This window comes from Stegodyphus dumicola, chromosome X1 (genome assembly GCF_044657685.1).
Source record: "Stegodyphus dumicola isolate Sdum_Otavi_A_Nest chromosome X1, ASM4465768v1".
NCBI classification, from domain to species: Eukaryota; Metazoa; Arthropoda; class Arachnida; order Araneae; family Eresidae; genus Stegodyphus; species Stegodyphus dumicola.
In genome coordinates, this window is record NC_140780.1 from 110,780,819 (window position 1) to 110,800,472 (window position 19,654).

The 19,654-nt window shown below is 33.6% G+C and overlaps 1 protein-coding gene across 1 annotated transcript in view; it reads right to left on the reverse strand.

Moving 5' to 3' along the window:
- The window catches only part of LOC118193108 (uncharacterized), a 159,334-nt gene that overhangs the window by 39,988 nt on the left and 99,692 nt on the right, over positions 1 to 19,654 (reverse strand). The window contains exons 10-13 of the mRNA XM_085808527.1: positions 12,072 to 12,182; positions 5,050 to 5,689; positions 4,914 to 4,969; positions 4,610 to 4,829 (exon numbers count right to left, since the gene is read on the reverse strand). Of these exons, the coding sequence (XP_085664653.1) occupies positions 4,610 to 4,829; positions 4,914 to 4,969; positions 5,050 to 5,689; positions 12,072 to 12,182 (1,027 nt within the window). The remainder of the gene's footprint in view (positions 1 to 4,609; positions 4,830 to 4,913; positions 4,970 to 5,049; positions 5,690 to 12,071; positions 12,183 to 19,654) is intronic.

A 19,654-nucleotide genomic window follows, 5' to 3' on the forward strand; every position in this document is an offset into this window, starting at 1 on the left:
TAGGGGTAATTTTATCAGTTAGGCTTTCATTTCATATTTTTATCAGTTTGGCTTTTCACTACAGCAGTTCTCTTTCGCTCAAAGAAGTTTGGTTAGTGCTATGTTTTGACAGTTTTGAATTGTAGATGTTTATTTAATTTTATTTTACAGTTTATAATTTCTAACTGTAGATATAATATTAGTTTCTTTGGGAGGGGATTTTTAATTATCTTCCAAATGGATCGGAAAGGGCTGAACATTTCTGAAGCACTGAAAGTGTTACACGAATTGCCCTCAGATAGTAAATCTGATACAGATCCCGGTACATGTGCAAAACATGCAATGTTGGGTTGTGCTTTTTCAAAGGTGGTGACACTTTCTTCGAAAAGTACCACCATGGAAAAAATAGATGAAAGTGTAAATATGAAATGTAAATAATGTAACTATCATATACCCAAGTTACTTTTCTTTTCATTTATATGCATGCAATCATCATATAACCAAAAGAGCATTTTTAGAGGGGGTGTAGAGTAGCAGGCTTCCCTGTGGCACACCTTGGGTAATGCTAAAATCTACTAGGGTATACAGAATCTAGTGTTTCTTAATCGTAGGCAAAATCTCTTACTCTTTTATGCACATCCCAGCAATGCTCATTTGAGCACTGTTTTCGAAGCTCTATTCATTCAATGTGCCCACTTCTGGCACCACCGCAGAATTAAAACGATAAGTGCTATCTTCACAAAATTTTACCTGTGTACTCTTCTAGGCCTGATCAGACTGCTTACCCTTTTTTTTGGGGGGGGGTCAAAGTTCCAACTTTAAAAGGTGGTGTGCCGGAAAGGGTTAAACGATTTATTTCTAGAAGAGGGAAATGTGCATCTACATTTAGCGACAAAGCTCAAAATTGTCTTGGGCTGAAGTTGAACTGAAGTGATTATATAATTTGGTGAAGTACCCTGATGAATTCATAACTAAATATCTGACATCCGAAACGAATCATAGGAAGTTTACCCCTTTTAGAGCTCCTCACACTGGAAGAATCTGGGAGGCAGGTGTTAAGTTGTTTAAGTTTTATTTTAAACGTGTATTCGGGAAGTGGATTTTTACACTTGAAGAGAATACAGAACCTGTTGTCATTCATCAAACATCTGTGAAAGAGCTATATATGGGAAAGGCAGTACCTGAATATTGGGGTGGTCTCACTTTGGGTGAACACACAAACCTCCATGTCTTTCCACATAAGAACTATGAATCCCCAGGCCTACACTGATGATATCCTTGATGCTTATTAGCATCCTTATGCCATAGCAATAGTTGGTAATTTCCTGCTACGGGATGGCAATGCTAGACCACACAGGGCTCACATAATGGATGATTATCTTCAGTAGCAAACAATTCAGCGCATGGAGTAGTCAGCTCGATCACCTGGCCTGAATCTTATCAAGCATGTTTGGGATGCTTTAGGAAGCTGCAAAGCTACTAACAATCCTCCTCTTCAGACCCTTGCCATGCTTGCAACTGCTTTGAAAGAGCAATAGCTCTCACTTCCTATGGGAACTGGTAGACTGCATAACTAACACCATCACACATCATTGTATTGCTTCTAGTGAAGCTCATATTCCATATCGAAGGGAATTTTCCTGTACCAAACTGACACATCCAATTTGTTCATTTTATACATTTGCTAATTTCTATAAAATAAATAACTTGTAATTTCTTTTCATGATATTTGATGCCTTATTATGAGCTGTATACAGTGGGTCAGTTTCATTAAATTCTACATGTAACTTTGTCAGTAATTGTCATTTTCGTGATTTTCCTTAATTAAAGATAACCACTGTAATTTGGGATGATCAATAATGAAGCTTAGATGCTTCATGCATTATGCAGTCACGCATGAACTTGATAAGTGCCTTCATGGAAACAAGACTTGAAGATGTGAATCACAGAATCATATACCTCTGCAATGTAATGCCGAGTAGTCAGATAGTCTAATACGCATACTAGATGCAAGTAAGATGCGTAAGTATTGTATCCCATTCCAGGTTGTTGATCTGGTAGGATAACATGAAATGCAAGATTATTATCTTTGCTCTCAGGATATTATATATGATGTGCTCCAGTTTCCCTCGTTGGCTCACTGCACGAAACGTAATATGGGAGTGAAGAGTCACTCGTGGCTCATGGTATATTTGATATGCTGAAATCGGAACATTTTATTTCAAATTTTAAAAGCATATAAATTATGTCAGAATACTGCAATAACTTATTAAAAGGAAACTCCAGTATTAGCCTTGTTATTATGAATATTATTTATTATTTTCTTCAGCAATGTAAAACATGCAATGCTTACAATGCGTGTTCAGAATTTAGAAATGTTTTGGCTTAAATTTTGGTCTGTAAATATGGCAATATGAATAACAACATGCAATGATACTTAAATGCTTAATTATTTCATGGAAATAAATTAAATATAATCATTATTAATACAGCATATTAACTTAGTTTGGATTTTATTTTTTCAGTGCTTTTCTGTTTATATTATAAGAAATAAGACACACAAAAATATATTTTGTGTATCTTATTTAAATTTCAAACCTTATTCGCAAAATTTCAAATATTTTGATAAATAAAAGAATTTGTACGAATTATTTCTGCAAGTTAGGCTTAATTGCAAAACATGTCTGGGCACACGTTCAAAGCTCCAAGGTCATGGGCACAAGTGGAGAATTTCACTGTCTCAATGTTGGAAGCGAAGAGGTTAACAGAGCTGCCATGCATGGATATGGCAATCATGATACTACAAATGTATGTGATCTATTATAAAGGTAGGAAAACAATACGCACCTTGCAAACAATCCATGATGCTACACATATTGCTCCATTATGCCCAAATACCTGTTCTTATACCACACAACATAATTTCTAAGATAGGCTGCATTATATAGCTCATGGGCATTGGTGCTTGTGGGTTAGTGATCTACACTGCTGCATCCATCCATCCTGGGCCTATCAGTTTCACACTTAAATCATACAACTTGCCAAAATATTTATACACCAGCAGTAATTTTACAATAATTATGTACACCATAATTTTATGCAATGATCCAAGTTCCATTTTAGATGAGGCATACTAAAGCTTTTATGAAAAAAAAGTAAAGACAATTTCTTATCTGAAAAACTTGCTCTGTTCCTATACAGTGCTACTAGGTGGTGCATTAATGCCTTACTAGTCGCTTATCTGTAATCCAAGTTATACATAATATGCAAATTTCAGGTTTATCAGATGCTTCGATCATTGTGTTGCAATTTTAATGTGTACTATACAATTACCAGAAACTTTTAAGCGCTATATTCAAAGCAGCATTCAGCTGACAGTTTTAGAAAGAATTTTAGTATGTTATGCAACATCTAAGCAGTTTTTTTTTTGGGGGGGGGAAGGTGGGTAGTAAGGTGCAAATTCTTAGTGAATCAAGTTTTCAACCTTCTACTCAGAATATGAAATATCAAAAACCTAATGCATAATTGATATACATGATAACATAAAAGCGCTCCAAATTAGTAAATCCTAGTATATGGCAACAAACTTGGTAACAGTGCTTGTCAACATGTTTATTTTGGGATTTTAACAAACCATTCTGGTAAATGTCAGCATTTAAATTTAACATGTTAATTGCCATGGGGGTCACTGGTGAGCGGCACTCAGCTACAGCGCTGTTGGTGCCACCGGTGACGCGACCAATAGTAAAATACATAATTACAGTAAATATCGATACTGATAAATTTTTAAATAGTACCATTGTTACTATAACGGTTTGAAGAAATCTTAAAAATTTAAATTATAAATTGCAAAAATGGTCTACAGATGTTTGGGGGTTGCCAGTGACCCCCAGCACAAAAAATGCATTAAGCATGATTATATAACTCACATTATCTTTTGTAGATAATATTTCAACATAATACATCACATAATAAAAAGTTTCAAGTTGGCGTTATGGGCAAACCAAGTCAAATGCACGTGGTAGTTAATGTGTTAACTGATCAAAGTATGAAATCCAAAGAAAATTTATTACAATGATTTCGTTTAATGTTCAAAAATGTATAATTTTATTTCGCAAGAGAATGCTCTTTTAATTTCTTACTTCATTAAAATGATTTTCAAATAACGCTTATTAAAAACAGACTGAGCATAAGATATGAGAAGAGGACTGCATTTTAAAAGCACAATGGAAAATCAGCGACAGAATGTTTTGAAATCTATATGTTCAAAGAATAAATATTAAAACACACTCACACTAAAAGTGTGTAAACACACACACATTAAACACACATGTGTGTGTGTAAACACACACACATTAAAACACACTCACTTATTTTACACAATAAAAACACACTTCTGGCAGTTGGTAAATCTTGACGTCTGCTTCAATGGTTTTGCAAAAATCCAAAACAGATTTGCATATAAGCATTTTATGCTCATCACAGTACATGATAAGACAATAAAAACTAGGATTTACCAATTTTGGGATTTTTACCATATAATCTATATGAAGAGGTATTTAATACATATGCACACATAGAGACAATTACATTAAGTACTCAGAGAAAAGGAAATTATAAACATCTTTACCTCAAGTGTAACATTTTCAGCACTATCTGTTCCAACACTCTTTTGAGAAGTAAAATGATCTTCGCTGAGTGAAATATCAGGATTGGACAAACTTGATAACAGTTCACCACCAGTATACTGATCACTGGAATGTTCACTAGTATTTCCTTCTTCAGAGAAAGAATCACCAGAACTTGTTATTGAACTTTCACTAACATTACCTAAACTATATCGTGAGCGCCTGAAAAAATTAATAAAATTATTTTAGATTTTAATAATAATTAGGTAACAATTTAATATGCTTCATTCAAAAAATGCTTATTACATTAAGGAATCACTGTCTTCCTCACTTTCACAAGAATCTTCTGTGGTGCTGATTTCCTATTAAAAAATAAATATAATCAGAAATCAAAATTTTAAATTCTTCAAATGTTGACAATACAAAAGAACTAAAATCATACCTGCACACTGCCAAACTTTTTAAGAAGAAATTTTCCTCTAAATGATCCCATTCTGCAAAACTGGTGAAATTTTCTTCGCTTCTTTAAACTTCCAGTTCCCACAATAGAAACATTCTGAACACAGGTATCTTTGATATGTAATGGTGAGAGATTATACACTGCGGAATGAGAAGTTACTGAATTTATATCACAGAGAAAATTATCTCCAGTACTTTTTTCGTGATCAAAGGAACTATTTTCAGCCTTAATTACTTGACACTTTACTGAAGCAGAAGTCTGAGAGAGAAGTTTATTATGTAAATCACACTGTAAAGAATTCTGTGCAAACACATCAAGATTTTCATGTGTTGAAATGCTATCATTAACTGAAATATTTTGAACCAAGTTAATGAAATTCTTAGCAAAAGGCTTATCAACATTTTCATTTGTCTCAAGAATATCAGTTTGTGTTTCAGAGTCAATTAAAAAAGGCAGTTCATATTGTGCACCATACGGGCTTTCTGCAATATTAAAAGGCACAGAATAGTCAAATTTTTCCATTCCTGGTGAATTTGAGTAATTACACTTAGCTCGTCTTATCCGGGATTTAGCTGAGCCATGGAAAGCAGAATACTGTACATTTGTGTTTTTTGAAGTAGACCTAGAAAATGAATAGGATTTAAAATTATGTGAAAATGCATGAATATAATCTTATCAACACATTATTTATTCTATTATTCAAAACACAAATTTTTATAGTAAAAGTTTATAATTCAAACAAAGTATACATAACTTTTGCCAGCTGAAATGAAGACTTATCTACACCTTATTTCTAATATCTAACAGAAATTGCTTTAGATAAGATGTGCTCACTCAGAGAAGCTAAACAGTGACAAAAGCGGAAACTGAAAGTTTTGATATAATACTGGGTGGCCCAAGATACACTGAAACCCAAGCAAGTGAAGTCTCCTACGTCCAATTGAGTTTAATATGGGCCCTCCAATATAATCATAACATAGTATTTTGAGAATTTACACTAGAAGCAACTGAAATCTAAAGCAAATTGCTTATAATTATTAAGTTTCCAAACAGGAAATTTAGCATAAAATTAAAGAACTAAGAAATATTTGTGAGGACCTAGAAGTTTACGTTAAAGTATGAAAATTTTATCTGCCTAGCAGGTTATTTCCATCTCAATTTGGACAGCAAACATAACTCAATGACTTAAAAAAAAAAAAAAAAAAAGGTGGGGGGGGGGGACTGAAAACTGAATTGATATAATATAGAACAGCATGAAACATTAATCTGAAAGCTCCCACATTTTGGGTAAATCAGCAGCATAACTGCTGGTCTTTTAGGGAATATATAAGTTCACCAGTCCTTCCCTTGTCATAGCATGTTGATATTTGCTCTTTCAGGGAATTACAGTAATTCCTTAAAGTTGCTTTTTGATTCAGTGATTCCCAACTGGTGGTTCGTGAAACCCTGGTGGTTCGCAATGTTTGCAGAGAGGGTTTGCGAAAATAATATTGTAATGGCGGATTTTTTTAAAATGCCATTAAAATCAAAAGAAAAAAAAAAAAAAAAAGAACATATCCACTGTAAAAGATTGTTCGCTACCTGTTTGTTAAGAAATAATAAATTTCAATAGTTTCATTTCTTTTTTCCTTATTTGTTTTTCAAAATTACTTCATCAATATCAAATTATATCAGCAATTTTATACATTATAATTTATTCCTCTTATTCAAGTAATCAAATACTATTCTCTTTTTATTACAAACATTTATTTATATTTAAAACATTTTATCAATGTGATTAGTATCATGTTCTGCTTTATATTTAAAATCATTGCAGCAGTTTTCCCTTTTATGTAATATTTTGTTTTACAATACAATTGGAAATAAATATCAAATTAAGGCAGTTTACTACAGATTTTAGAATTAGATACTTGTTCACAACTGGGAACTGGGAGAGTAGTGCTGTATTAACTGTCTATTTTGTCTGTCTGTCTGTCGACGTTCATACATAGGCTTAGCACTTGTAAAGCTTGAGTGATAGTGATACTGTGACTGTCAAGTTCTCATGTAAATGATTTAATAATTATTAATTTAATTATTATTATAGCTTATTTTTATTATGGATCGATGGTTAAAAACAGGTTATTTAGAAACGAGACATGATAATCAAGATGATAGTACTGAAAGCTGTAGTGAGGTACCATTTCACCAGACGAAAAACAAAGGAAACGATGATAGAAAAGGGAAAAAGCGAAAATATGGCAGCGACTATCTACAATTGGGTTTTCATTTTACTGGGGATAAGTCGGAACCTAAACCGCTTTGTGTTATATGTAACGAAGTTCTTGCCAACAGCAGTTTAAAACTATCACTTCTTCGTAGACATACTGAAACAAAACATCCGACACATAAAGATAAACCTCTTGAATATTTCAAAACAAAATTAGCAAATATCAAAAAGTGTAGCCTTTCTTCTTTCTTGACTTCAAACAAAGATAGTAAAATGGCCCTTGAAGCATCATTTCGAGTAAGTTATAGAAATGCAAGATCTGGACAAGCGCATACAATAGCAGAAAATGTAATTGGACCATGTGTGAAAGATATTGCCGAATGTATGCTTGGGGAAAAGGCAGCAAAGAAAATTGAGCTAGTTCCCTTATGAAACAACACGGTGTTGCGTAGAATTAATGACTTGGCTAATTATGCGGAGAACGAACTTCTAAAAAGAATAAAATTGAACTATTTTGCAATTCAACTTGACGAATCAAAGGATGTAACAAATGCCGCAGTCTTGCTTGTCTACATTAGATATCTTTCTACGAATATTGTTCAAGATGTATTATTTGCAAAACCTTTGAAAACCTACACAACTGGAGAAGCGATTTTTGATATGATCAATGGGTATTTTGAAAAGAATGGAATAAGCTGGTCTTATTGTGTGGGTGTGTGTACAGGTGGTGCAAAATCAATGATAGGAAAATTTTCTGGTTTTGTGGCATGGGTGAATTAGATCAACGAGAAAATTCAATGGACTCATTGTTGTATTCATAGACAAGCTTTAGTATGTAAGCGTATTCCTGCAGAGTTATCTACTACTTTAAGTGATGCTGTGAAAATTGTGAACTTTATAAAATCACGTGCTACAAATTGCCGTCTATTCCGTGAGGATTTTGGAAGTTTCCACGTTTCTTTACTACTTCACACAGAAGTTTGGCTTTCCCGTGGTAAAGTTTTGACGTGTTTGTTTGAATTGAAGTCTGAAGTTCAAGCATTTTTTATTGATCATCCATTTCATTTGTCTTCTAGGATATCCGATGTTCTTTGGCTGCAAAAGCTTGTGTATTTAGCTGACATTTTTTGTAAACTGAATGAATTAAATATGTCTTTACAAGACGAGGGTGTCACCATTTTCAGTGTACATGATAGAATGTTGAAAAAGATCAATTTTTGGATTCAATGCCTGCAGATGAATGAGTATGGATGTTTCGATTCTGTCAGCACTTTTTTATCATAAAATTCAATTAAACTTGACAAAAACATTAAAAGAAGTATATGTGAACATCTGAAGTATCTTCGATTAACTTTTGATGACTATTTTCCCAACAGATGCAATATATCCATCTCAAACAGCTCGATATGTAATCCATTTCATGGAAATGCAAGTTCAGAAACCTCTCTAAATATACTCGAAAAAGAAAAACACATAGAGTTATCTTGTGACAGTTCTCTAGAAGCAATTTTTAAAGATCAATCTTTAATCGACTTCTGGCTCAGTATACAAAATGAATATCCTGTTCTGTCAAAAAAAGCCATTGAAGTTCTATTACCATTTTGCACAACATATTTATGCGAGAAAGGATTTTCAACATATACTTATATGAAAGATAAATACAGAAACAGGTTAAATGCAAAACCTGATCTAAGACTGAAATTGTCAGATATTGAGCCTAACTTTGAATTGCTTTGTTCTATCAAACAGCCACAAATATCCCATTAAGAGTTTTTCCAAATGTAAAACATAAGAACCAGTTCGTTAAATTTATCTTGTTTTCAACTTTTATAGCCATCCTTTTAGTCTTATTAATGTTTTATTTAAATTTTTCACGATTAATATAATCAATTATTCTGCAATATGAAAAATATATATTCTATCAAATTTTATTGCTTTTTTTTTTTTTTAACCTGTCATTAACGACTACATAGGGGGTTCAAATTTTTCCGGACCTTTCTTTTGGTTCACGAGGGAAAAAAGGTTGGGAAACACTGATCTATGTCATTCTTGCATTTGTTCCTCACCTTCATACCTTCACCATCAAGCACTTTCAAACATCTGTTTCATTTTTGGTCTTCCATCTTGCAACAAAAAATTAACTGTTTCTGTATGTTCTGCCACCTTTTAGAGTTCATTACATTTTTTTTAAATGCCCTGTATATATGTATAAGATTTAAAGGAAAGAGTAGATGCACTTTATTTTACACACAATGGTCCCAGACCATACATGCTAGGTCCATCTTCAGCAAGTGAAACATTTTCACTGGACAATTAGAGAAATTTTTAAATCTTAGCCTAGAATGAGGTGAGAGAAGAAAATGATTAATTATAAAGTTGTACAGCATCAGCAAATTGCATGATTTGTCATCTAGACTATGCACTATGTGCAGTAATTACCAGTTACATGCCATCAAATATAAATCAATTCCAAACAGCCACTATTTTGTAACCAGTATGATTATAAGAACTTTTGCCATGTCTGATATTTCTATATGATGAGTACTATGCTTTCTAAAAGAGCTCACATGCATTGAGGTATTAATCTGTGCCTTACTCTACTGGCTTTTAAACTCGAGCTCGCAATCAAAGGCATATCCAATGACAGATCTCCTGGAACTTCTAAAATAACCAAACATATAGACTTGTGAAATCAGACATTATTATAACTATCTACGAGATGAAGTATGTAAATTAACTCAAAGCATCCGATGGCATATTAATTAGCTGATCAATATTAAGACAGAACACTTCAATGCTGCAAGTACATATGCAAAGCCAGAAATACTTTTAGTTAGATAGTCAAATTTGTCAACCAGTTTACATCCAATAAAAACAATTCTAACACAGCATAGCTTCTCAAAAGGACGAAAAGCATAACAACACCCTCGATTTAGCAAGCCTAAAAATTTCTGCATATTTTAGCAACACTAGAACTTCTGATACATACTTTTGCCATTTCAAAAGAGAAAATGCAGGAAATCACCAAGACAAGTGGGTTAACATATACGAAATTTTAAAATGGCATTATTTTTGTCATATTACAAATATCATCAAATGCAACAGAAATTCAACTTTAATCAAATCTGTGTCATGGCAATTGTTTTGCATCTAATTATATTTATAACTGGTAATTATTGCTCACTTCTGAACATTGATTTACAGCAATTTGCTGAATCTTTTATAACTGTATAACAGGCATTTTTTTTCCTTCAGTGCAGCATTACCTTAAATAGCCTCCTTATTTTCAGTTGGGTGATGTAATGACTTTCATATACATATACACCAAATGCATAATCTGGGATCATGCATTCCAAAATAAAACGAGTGCATGTGAACTTTAATTTGGACCTTCTATATGCACTCCATAAATACATTTCACATATTAGCTGGGCTTACCTATGGCAAATATAGCATTTCACTTTGAGTAAATGGTCCAACTGTTTCATTAACTTCCCATTCACTAAGGATATTATAATATTAAAAATAAACATGCCAACACGTTAAAACATATCTTGTCTAATTCATCAGCATGACTCAGCGTTCTTTTTATTATCATATATTTGAAGATAAATGGGCATATCCTCATATCTATCTGATGATTCTTGACACTTGTTTCTCTATTGCATCCTCTTGCTCAACTAATATTTAGCATGAGCTTCTGAAATTATTCAAAACAATGCACTTTTATATTTTAGGATTCACAGTTCATATCCTATTTCACCACCAAACATATATTCAACTTACCACACACACAAATGGAGAAGTGACAAAAAAATAAAACGGTGGATGACATTCTTAAGGTATTTCTTATAAAAAAAAACTATAGTGTCATATGATAAAACTATTTTATGCAGTGAGCAACAAGCTACCATTCTGAATCAGTGCACTAATACATGCAGTAATATTAAATAAAAATTTATACCACTGAACAGCTACATACAAAATCAGGGAATATTTAGTATTTTTATACTAAACCTTCTTGACCTTTTTTTCAAGAAAAATTACATTCATATAATGAAATTAAAAATACTGTAAAAAGATAAATGCAAGAAAGGACACCAACTCCCACTAGTATACTTAACCCCCAATTCTACATGATAAAAGTGAATAAAACAGTTTAACTGTTTATGCTTTTTTTTCATTTAAACTAGATCCCTACACAAAATTCATATTAAATTAAAAAATACCAGCTTTAATTCTATATAATACCAAGTAGCATCAAAGCAATGTCCTTCTCATATTAACCATTAAAGTAATTTAAGACAGAACCCAGTTTTACTTGGAACCATATAAAATGTTTATCAGACATCTGAAGCAATATAAATGGGGTCTATGAGCTTAACCTTTTAACTGTCAAGTTATTTTGATGATTTGGGTGCATAAATTGTCAATTTTTTTTTAATTCCAAAAATGAAAGTTTGCCTCGCAGTGGGGGAAAAAAAAAAAAAAAAAAAAGGAGCTGTGCACTTTGAACTTCAACCTCTATCCTTTGAAACCTTCAGTAAAGTCCTGCCATCTGTTGAATTGAAGCTGAAATAAACTTCTCACGATATATATTCGGATATAACAATACGATGCACTCAAAAAAAAAAAAAATTGGCCCAAGTAATGTTCAGGCTTGACATTTTGGAATACCAGTGCTGTGCCAGAGGTTATTTCGGGCATGACAGTTAAAAGGTTAAATGACAACGTTCTGGATTTCTAAATAAGAAATTAAAAAAATTTTTTTTTAATAAAAATGAAAATTTCTTACTCCATTTTCTGACTGCGCTTTTTGGCAGATCGCTCATGTTTCAAGAACCTTCGAATATTTTTCTTTGAATGCCTTGTATAGCCATTTCCATACTTTATGCTCTGCTCTCGCCTAAAAGGAGACTTGAAAGTTGTAATATTTGAATACTGAAGTCACAGATACAAATCACGTTTTCAGATAAATTTGAAAACAGTTGAAGCAAACAATTTTCATAAACACTACATTATCTTATACATAACTCAATGAAGTTAGTATCAAAACTTAAGCCACAAAACCTGCAAAATGAAGAAATTTATTTTTAACAAAAGCCTCATTCACAGCCTTGTTTACATAAAAGAAATCACAGACAACCCCATTCCATAACATTTGCAAACAATCAAGATACATAAAGATAATAAAGAACAAAAATATGTAAAGAAAAGAATAATTAGCTGCAAAAAGTGATTCAGTTTTCCCTTGGAACAAAAGTTCCCTTTTCTTGAAAAGCACTAAAAAAATCATAAACTGATGAAACATCCAAATGAATATTTGTAATTTTTTCTGCCAGACTAACAGCTCCACACCAATTATGTATAATTTATAAACTAAAAACGTTTTTGCAAATATTCTGAATTAATATTACGAAGGTAATCGATATACTCAAAAACAATACACAGAGCATAAAATATACTCCAAAAATATCAAAATGCAGCTATTTTATACCTCAAATTTAAGATTAAAACATGATGTACAGCACCCAGAAACAAACTTACAATTCTATGTCAGCACAGAACCACCCTTAAATTCTAATTATTTTTAAATTTTGACCTGGAAGAAAGCTTTCACAGAAATGGTGGGATGGGATGGAAAGAGAAACTATGTTCTTATATTTTATGAATGCCTACTCGCCATCGAAACTAACTTTTAAATTCATGCAGCATTTTTCTGCTTGCTGCCAGTCAAAAGCAGAAGCATAATAGATGGCAGGTGGATCTCACAATTCTACTGAAGATGTTATAGAACCATTTAGTCAAATATGAAACCAAATAAACTCGGAGAAAAAGTCTCTTGAGATAAGAATATACCTATGTTTACCATCTTCATAACAGCTACAATACAATGTTTCACAGAATGGAAAAAAATTCTGCATGTAGAAGACATAAGCATTCAATCATATCTGCATTAGTAAATTGCACATGTTGGCCAAACAAGGTCTTTGACATTCAGTATTTTGTTCAAATGACAGCCGCAGATCTTCAAATAAGTTCAAGACTGAAGATTTTGCTATCTAACCTAGGTATGTGACTGTCCCTGAATGTTTATCACAACAATTTTCTTGGATGTTTATCACACACACGATTAACAAATGTACAAACTGTCATTCTGAATAACAAGTAGAAGGGCACACCAAACAAATTTTAAAATCTTGAGACCTTTCTAACAAATCAGAAAAATTCAATTTTTCAAATGAGCTAATTTTAAATACTATCTAAACTGCAATCACTAATTCTTAAATGCAACCAGTATAAAAATATTTACATGCAAAAAAAGCACTTTTATTATCTGCATCTTTTAATAGAAATATAATACTTTGACGAATTTTTATACAAATGTTTATATCAGTGGAAGACTTTTTGAACAGCAAGATCATACGATTGCTCAAAGCAAATAATTTGCAGGTTTGTTTTTCTGATTATCTCTTGTGGTGGTGGTGTATTTTAATTATGGCAAAGCACATTAGGGCTCACTGCCTAAGGGGAGGAATGCCTTCATGGAGGACTGTCTAAGGGAAACTCTCTCGTATACATGTTACACATGGGGAAAACCACGGAAACACCCATGCAGCCAGCCTGTTCGCGGGATTCGAACCTTGGACCGAACTACCAGTGTTCAGCGACATTACTGCTCGGCTGCTGGTGGGCCTTATTATCTCTTGTGACTTTGTAAATTTTTGTTAAAGAACACTGGCCCTTGTTGCATGCACAATCAAAAACTGCAATGAAAAATGGTCTATAATGCTACTGCATTGCATAATAGTATAAGAAAAGTCATAAATGTACGATTTTTGAAAAACATATTAGTATTTTACATTTTGCAGCTATAATAAAATATATAAATAAGACAGCAGACTGCAAATTCTTAAATAATTTCTTAAAGCACATGAAATTACATCATTTAATGAGAGAACAAAAGAAAGTCTCAATCTTTCTTTGTGACCATTGCCTAATATAAGTTAAAAAAAATGCCAAAATCTTAATTTTTAATGCCATTAGAGGCTGCTTTTTTTCTATGTAATGAGATTATTAGCTTGTTTACAATATGTGGTTTTGATTAGGGATGTACTCTACAAGCTCTTAAAAATAAATGATTTATTTTTGTAACTATGTACATTTGTTGGTGCGAGGGTCGTCCCTCCCCTTCAAAAAGTTTACAAGGGTAATAAATTATTTAGCAATACAAAGAAAATACAGAAGGGAAGTAAGAGGCATACTTGCCTATCATTTTTTTCACATAATCATCAGATCTATTTAGGCATTTATCTGAACCAGGACCAACTTGTTTAATTCGACAGCATAATGTGAAATCATATCCCTACCCACTAAGCCAGTTCTCACATCATTGTCTGTAGAGGACCTCATTCCAGATAAATGTTCGTTCAATTTTAGAAAAAAGAAAATAGTTACTGGGCTGTATGGGAGTTACCCCAAACTTCCCACTTTTGCAGCAATTCTTGAGTTTGGAGAGCAGTATGGGGCCGGGCACTGCTATGCAAGATAATGACACCATCACGCTACCAGGGTGCTTATGTCGGATGGCTTCACGGAACCTTGTCTAAGTGGTACAATAACAATCGGCAGTAGTGGTGTGGCCACCATCAAGATACTCGTTCAGGACAATGAATCATGCCTCACACTTCCAAACGAGACCACTTTTCTAAACATCTCGCCATTTAAGTCTCTCTGAAGCGTCTGCAAACTTATTCTACCTATCCACACAACCACTGCTAGACAATTAGTGCCATCTATCTACACTATGGGGATAAAGCATTGCCTTCACAATAATCACATTTAAAATGCTGATGCTTGTAAGCTTTTTTTAGATCCACTTACATATACGAGGGTTAGAACTTTAATAGTGGCAACTATTTATTTACAAGGAATACAAAAGTGATTCATGTCACCATGTTTTACAGTCCTTCAATATAGTTGCCAGCATTGTGTACAACCCGTTTCCAACGATGTGGAAGTCGCAGAATACCTGCAGCAACGCCTGGTTTGTTGATAGTTTGAATGGACCGGTCTACTGCCACAAGAATCTCAGGAACAGTTTGGAAGCGAGTGCCACGAAGTGGTTCCTTCACCTTAGGAATTAAGTCTTAGTCACAAGGGTCTTAGATCTGGGGAGTATGGTGGATGGTAAAGCACTTCCCAGCCCCATCGCTTGAACAAATCAGTCACAGCTTGCGCTGCATGCGGCCGAGCATTGTCATGCAAAATGAGAGGAGCGTTCTGCAGAAAGTGTTGCTGTTTTTTTCTCAAAGCTGGTCGGAGATTGTGCTCCAAAAATGAGCAGTAATACTGCGCAGTGACGGTCTGCTGTGGGGGAACAGTATGTGTTAGGATGACACCATCACAGTCGTACACGAGAATCACCATAACTTTCACATTGCTGGGGTTCTGACGAAATTTCGAACATCATGGTGACCCGTGATGATGCCATTCATTTGATTGACGTTTCAGTTCTGGATGGTACGATCGGGCCCAAGTCTCATCCAGCATAATGAATGATACGGCGTAAAAAGCATCTCCTTCGCGCTCATAGCACTCCAGGTGAGTTCGGCAGCATCGCTTCGTAGCCATTTCTGCATTTCCGTGAATTGATGTGGAACCCATCGTGAAGCAATTTTTCTCATGGACAGGAGTTCCTTCAGGAATATGCAGCACAGTCGTATGCGCTAATCCTGTTTGTCTGGCCAGCTGATGAATCGTTTGGCGGCGATCACTGTCCATTAGTGCGGCAACAGCTTGCACGTCTGCATCGCTGACACTCGGACGACCTGGCCGCAGCATGTCTGCCACGTTTTGGTGTCCTTCATTGAATGCTTTCAACCATCTTGCTATGGTTCTGTAAGGCAATGCAGATTCCTCGCAAGCCTCTTGAAGCCCTTGATGACACTGTCGTGCTGTACGACCTCTGGCACATTCAATTTTTATCCAACATCGTTGTTCTTGTTTTGAAAACATCCTGACAACACTTACTTTAGATCGCGAGCTAATACAAGGATCCGTTCTTCGCGTAACTCTGCATGCGCGTGACGTAGGCAGGACGAGTCTTTTTGCTTAGAGGTAAGGTAGGTATGTAGTTCCCGTGTGGTATACATGATATTCTTTGGTTTTGTTGCGTAGCATTTTTCCAGCTGTGTTGCCACTATTAAAGTTCCAACCCTCATATGTTTGATGACTGGGAATGACTTGGTGCTTATTGGAGAACTGGATGTTTTAGACGTGTACAGTGGTAGCATGCTCTGCATATGACAGATGAAATAGCCTTACTTAGCTTCTTCATTCCTTCTCTCTCTGTTTTGTTTTACCTGCACCATGCATTCCATGGTAAAATTGGCAATGGCAAATTTTTGAGTGATCCTTTCCTGAATATCTAAGAACTTTTTTGTGGTGTCCCATTTCCTTAACAGCCTAAGCATGTGCTTAATATTACTTAATTAAGCAATGATAAGGCAAATAATTTTAGTATCATTTGAAAGACTTTTAATTATGAACTAGTTGAAACAGAAGTAAATAATAGACGAAACTTCCAATTACAATGGGAAAAAAAACACTAATCTTCCCCCACAAAAATTTAAAATTTCTATCCAATATTTATGCTTTTTCAAAATTTCATAAAACATCAATTAAAGTTGGGTTTACTGTCAAAAGAACTAAATATTATAAGAACTTATTTAGTGAATTAAAAGTTATTAAAACTTTATTATTAAAAAATAAGTTTCTTTTCATATTGCCCATGATTCTAATTTACCCTCCAACCATTACCGAATTATTAAAAATAAAATTTCAAAAGTTAATTATTACTGTTAATCGTTAGTTATGATTCTGAAAATGTATACACCTGTGTAAAATTAAAAGAAAATAATATCAATCTTATCAGTTTTCACAAATTGTTTTCAGCACTCAGTAACATCTTTAATTTTAAAAAATGCATTACCTATCTCATATGTTCAGTTTATCGTAAGTTCACAATCTTATCAGTTATCACAAATTGTTTTCAGCACTCAGTAACATTCTTAATTAAAAAAATGCATTATCTATCTCATATGTTCAGTTTTTCATAAGTTCACAATCTTATCAGTTATCACAAATTTTTTCAGCACTCAGTAACATCCTTAATTTAAAAAAATGCATTACCTATCCCATATGTTAAGTTTTTCATAAGTTCATCAAATTTAAAGATAAAATATTCCTAATGATTATTTCCACTAGCACCTATTATTCAACATATTTATTTTTTTCTGTACAAGCACTCAGTTTTGTAAAAAAACCGTGATAAAATAAAAATATCCAGGGTTGCCACTCAAACAGAAGAATGAAATTCCCCCGACTTTTCCAGGTATGTTTTGAGAAAATTCCAGTCTATCCGCATAATGTACGTTGGCTGTGCTAAGAGGTAAATTAATTATGGTATTATTTGTACTGTGTAGCAAATTCACTTAATTATTCAATAAATCCCAGAGTAAATTTATTCTTAATTAGTCTTGGTACACTTTGTTTGATAATTTTGTTTACTTTTCCACTTAAGAAATTTAATAAAATTTAAGATATATACATTGGATAACAATTGTACGTTTTATTTAATTATTACTCATGATCATCACCAGTTTAACATGAGGCTAATCCGGTTCTTATAAATCACAACGCAATGCTAAAAGTTAGGTTAGATTTTAGGTAAATTTAATTTGTGTGAGGTGTCTTCTTAAAAGGCGCCTTAACACTTGAAAACACAAATATAATTATAATAGGAGTTGTTTTCTCCACTGAAGATTGAGATTAGAATCTGCCCAATCTGGAATAAAATAAAGCTTTTTTTGCAGACATTCTGCAGCTAAATGCAAGAAAGAAATCGATTTAATGATATTTTTTTACTAAATTGACGTATTTTATATTTATTTCGCAGCATACATAAGGAAAAAATATATGCATTAAATTTCGTGATGTCATCATACTGCTAGAATTAATTTCAGGATTATGCCAGAGAAAATTTCCTGAAATTTGGAAATATTATTTACTAATGATAAATAAATTTAGAGGGAAGAAGCAACATTAAATGATATGAATAACAAAAATAAAGATAATTACTTAAAAATTGAATTAGAATAATCAATGATATTTTAGCGAATATAGTTATATTACATGGTTAGCCTAGATGACTGATTACTATTTTTTATTTTACTGCAAAATGACAAGGTATTTATTAAAAAGAAAAGAAAAAAAAAGATTTTGAGGTAAAAATCCTAGTATATGGTACGGCCTTTGCACGATTTTGAAAATTGTCGCCAAGAACAAAATGACCCGTTTACTGCTCATCATCATGTCGCCAAATCCCGCTGTACCATACATGGAGATTATTCTAACCAAAGAACGTCTATGTAAAGAAGAAAAGGTTCCGTGCACGTAAATGCTATTACGCGGCTAGAAAGCGGAGGGAAAATTTGCCAAGGGATTTGGCAACGGAACCTGGCGGCCAGAATTTCCCTCTCCGCGATGTGTACAGAAAATTGAGAAACACATGTTAAGAAGAAACGTTCTTTGACAAAAAAGAAAACTACGAAAATCCGTTTTTAAATTATTGTGAAAAATCCAAGAAGAAACGTTTTATCAAAGAAAGTTTTTTTCTTGGATTTTTCGCAATAATTTTAAAAACGGATTTTCGTAGTTCCCCTTCCCTCAAAATAACTACTCCATGAATATATTTACTTGCGCCAAAAAATATTTTCTTTTCCTTTAGAGTTTAAAGAAATTTTAAACGATATTCATTTTATGAACTCTTGATAACATGACCTTCGAACTTCGACACCGGTTTCGAGCTTTGGCGACATATATATCGCGCATGCACAGCTGTTTCCCTCTATGATGGAACGGAGCTACGTCTGTTGCAGAGAGGTTTTCCTTGTTTACAATACATATTTTTTGATTCTAACCTTCATGGTACCGTATACTAGGATTAAACCCATTTTGTTTTATACGAGAACAGGTACTTTCTTTAGTTCATGCACTGCACATGCGATTCTCGAGGTTACTAGAAACCAAAAGTTGCGGGGAAACTTGCTTTGCCTTTATAAAAGACAATCAAATTGGAGCTGCGAAAATTGGCTCTAAGCCAGCTGCCCGAATGACACTCACGTGATACACAATTCGCCAAAAAAGTGATCTCTTCCGACGTCAGCGCAAAACTCGTTTTTTTTGGTGGGATCGTTATATGAAATTCCCTGACTTTTCCAGATTTTGACTAAAACACTTAAATTCCCTGACTTTTCCCTGAATTTTTTGGTCAGTTTCCGAATTCCCTGACTTTTTCCGGTTTTTCAGGTAGCG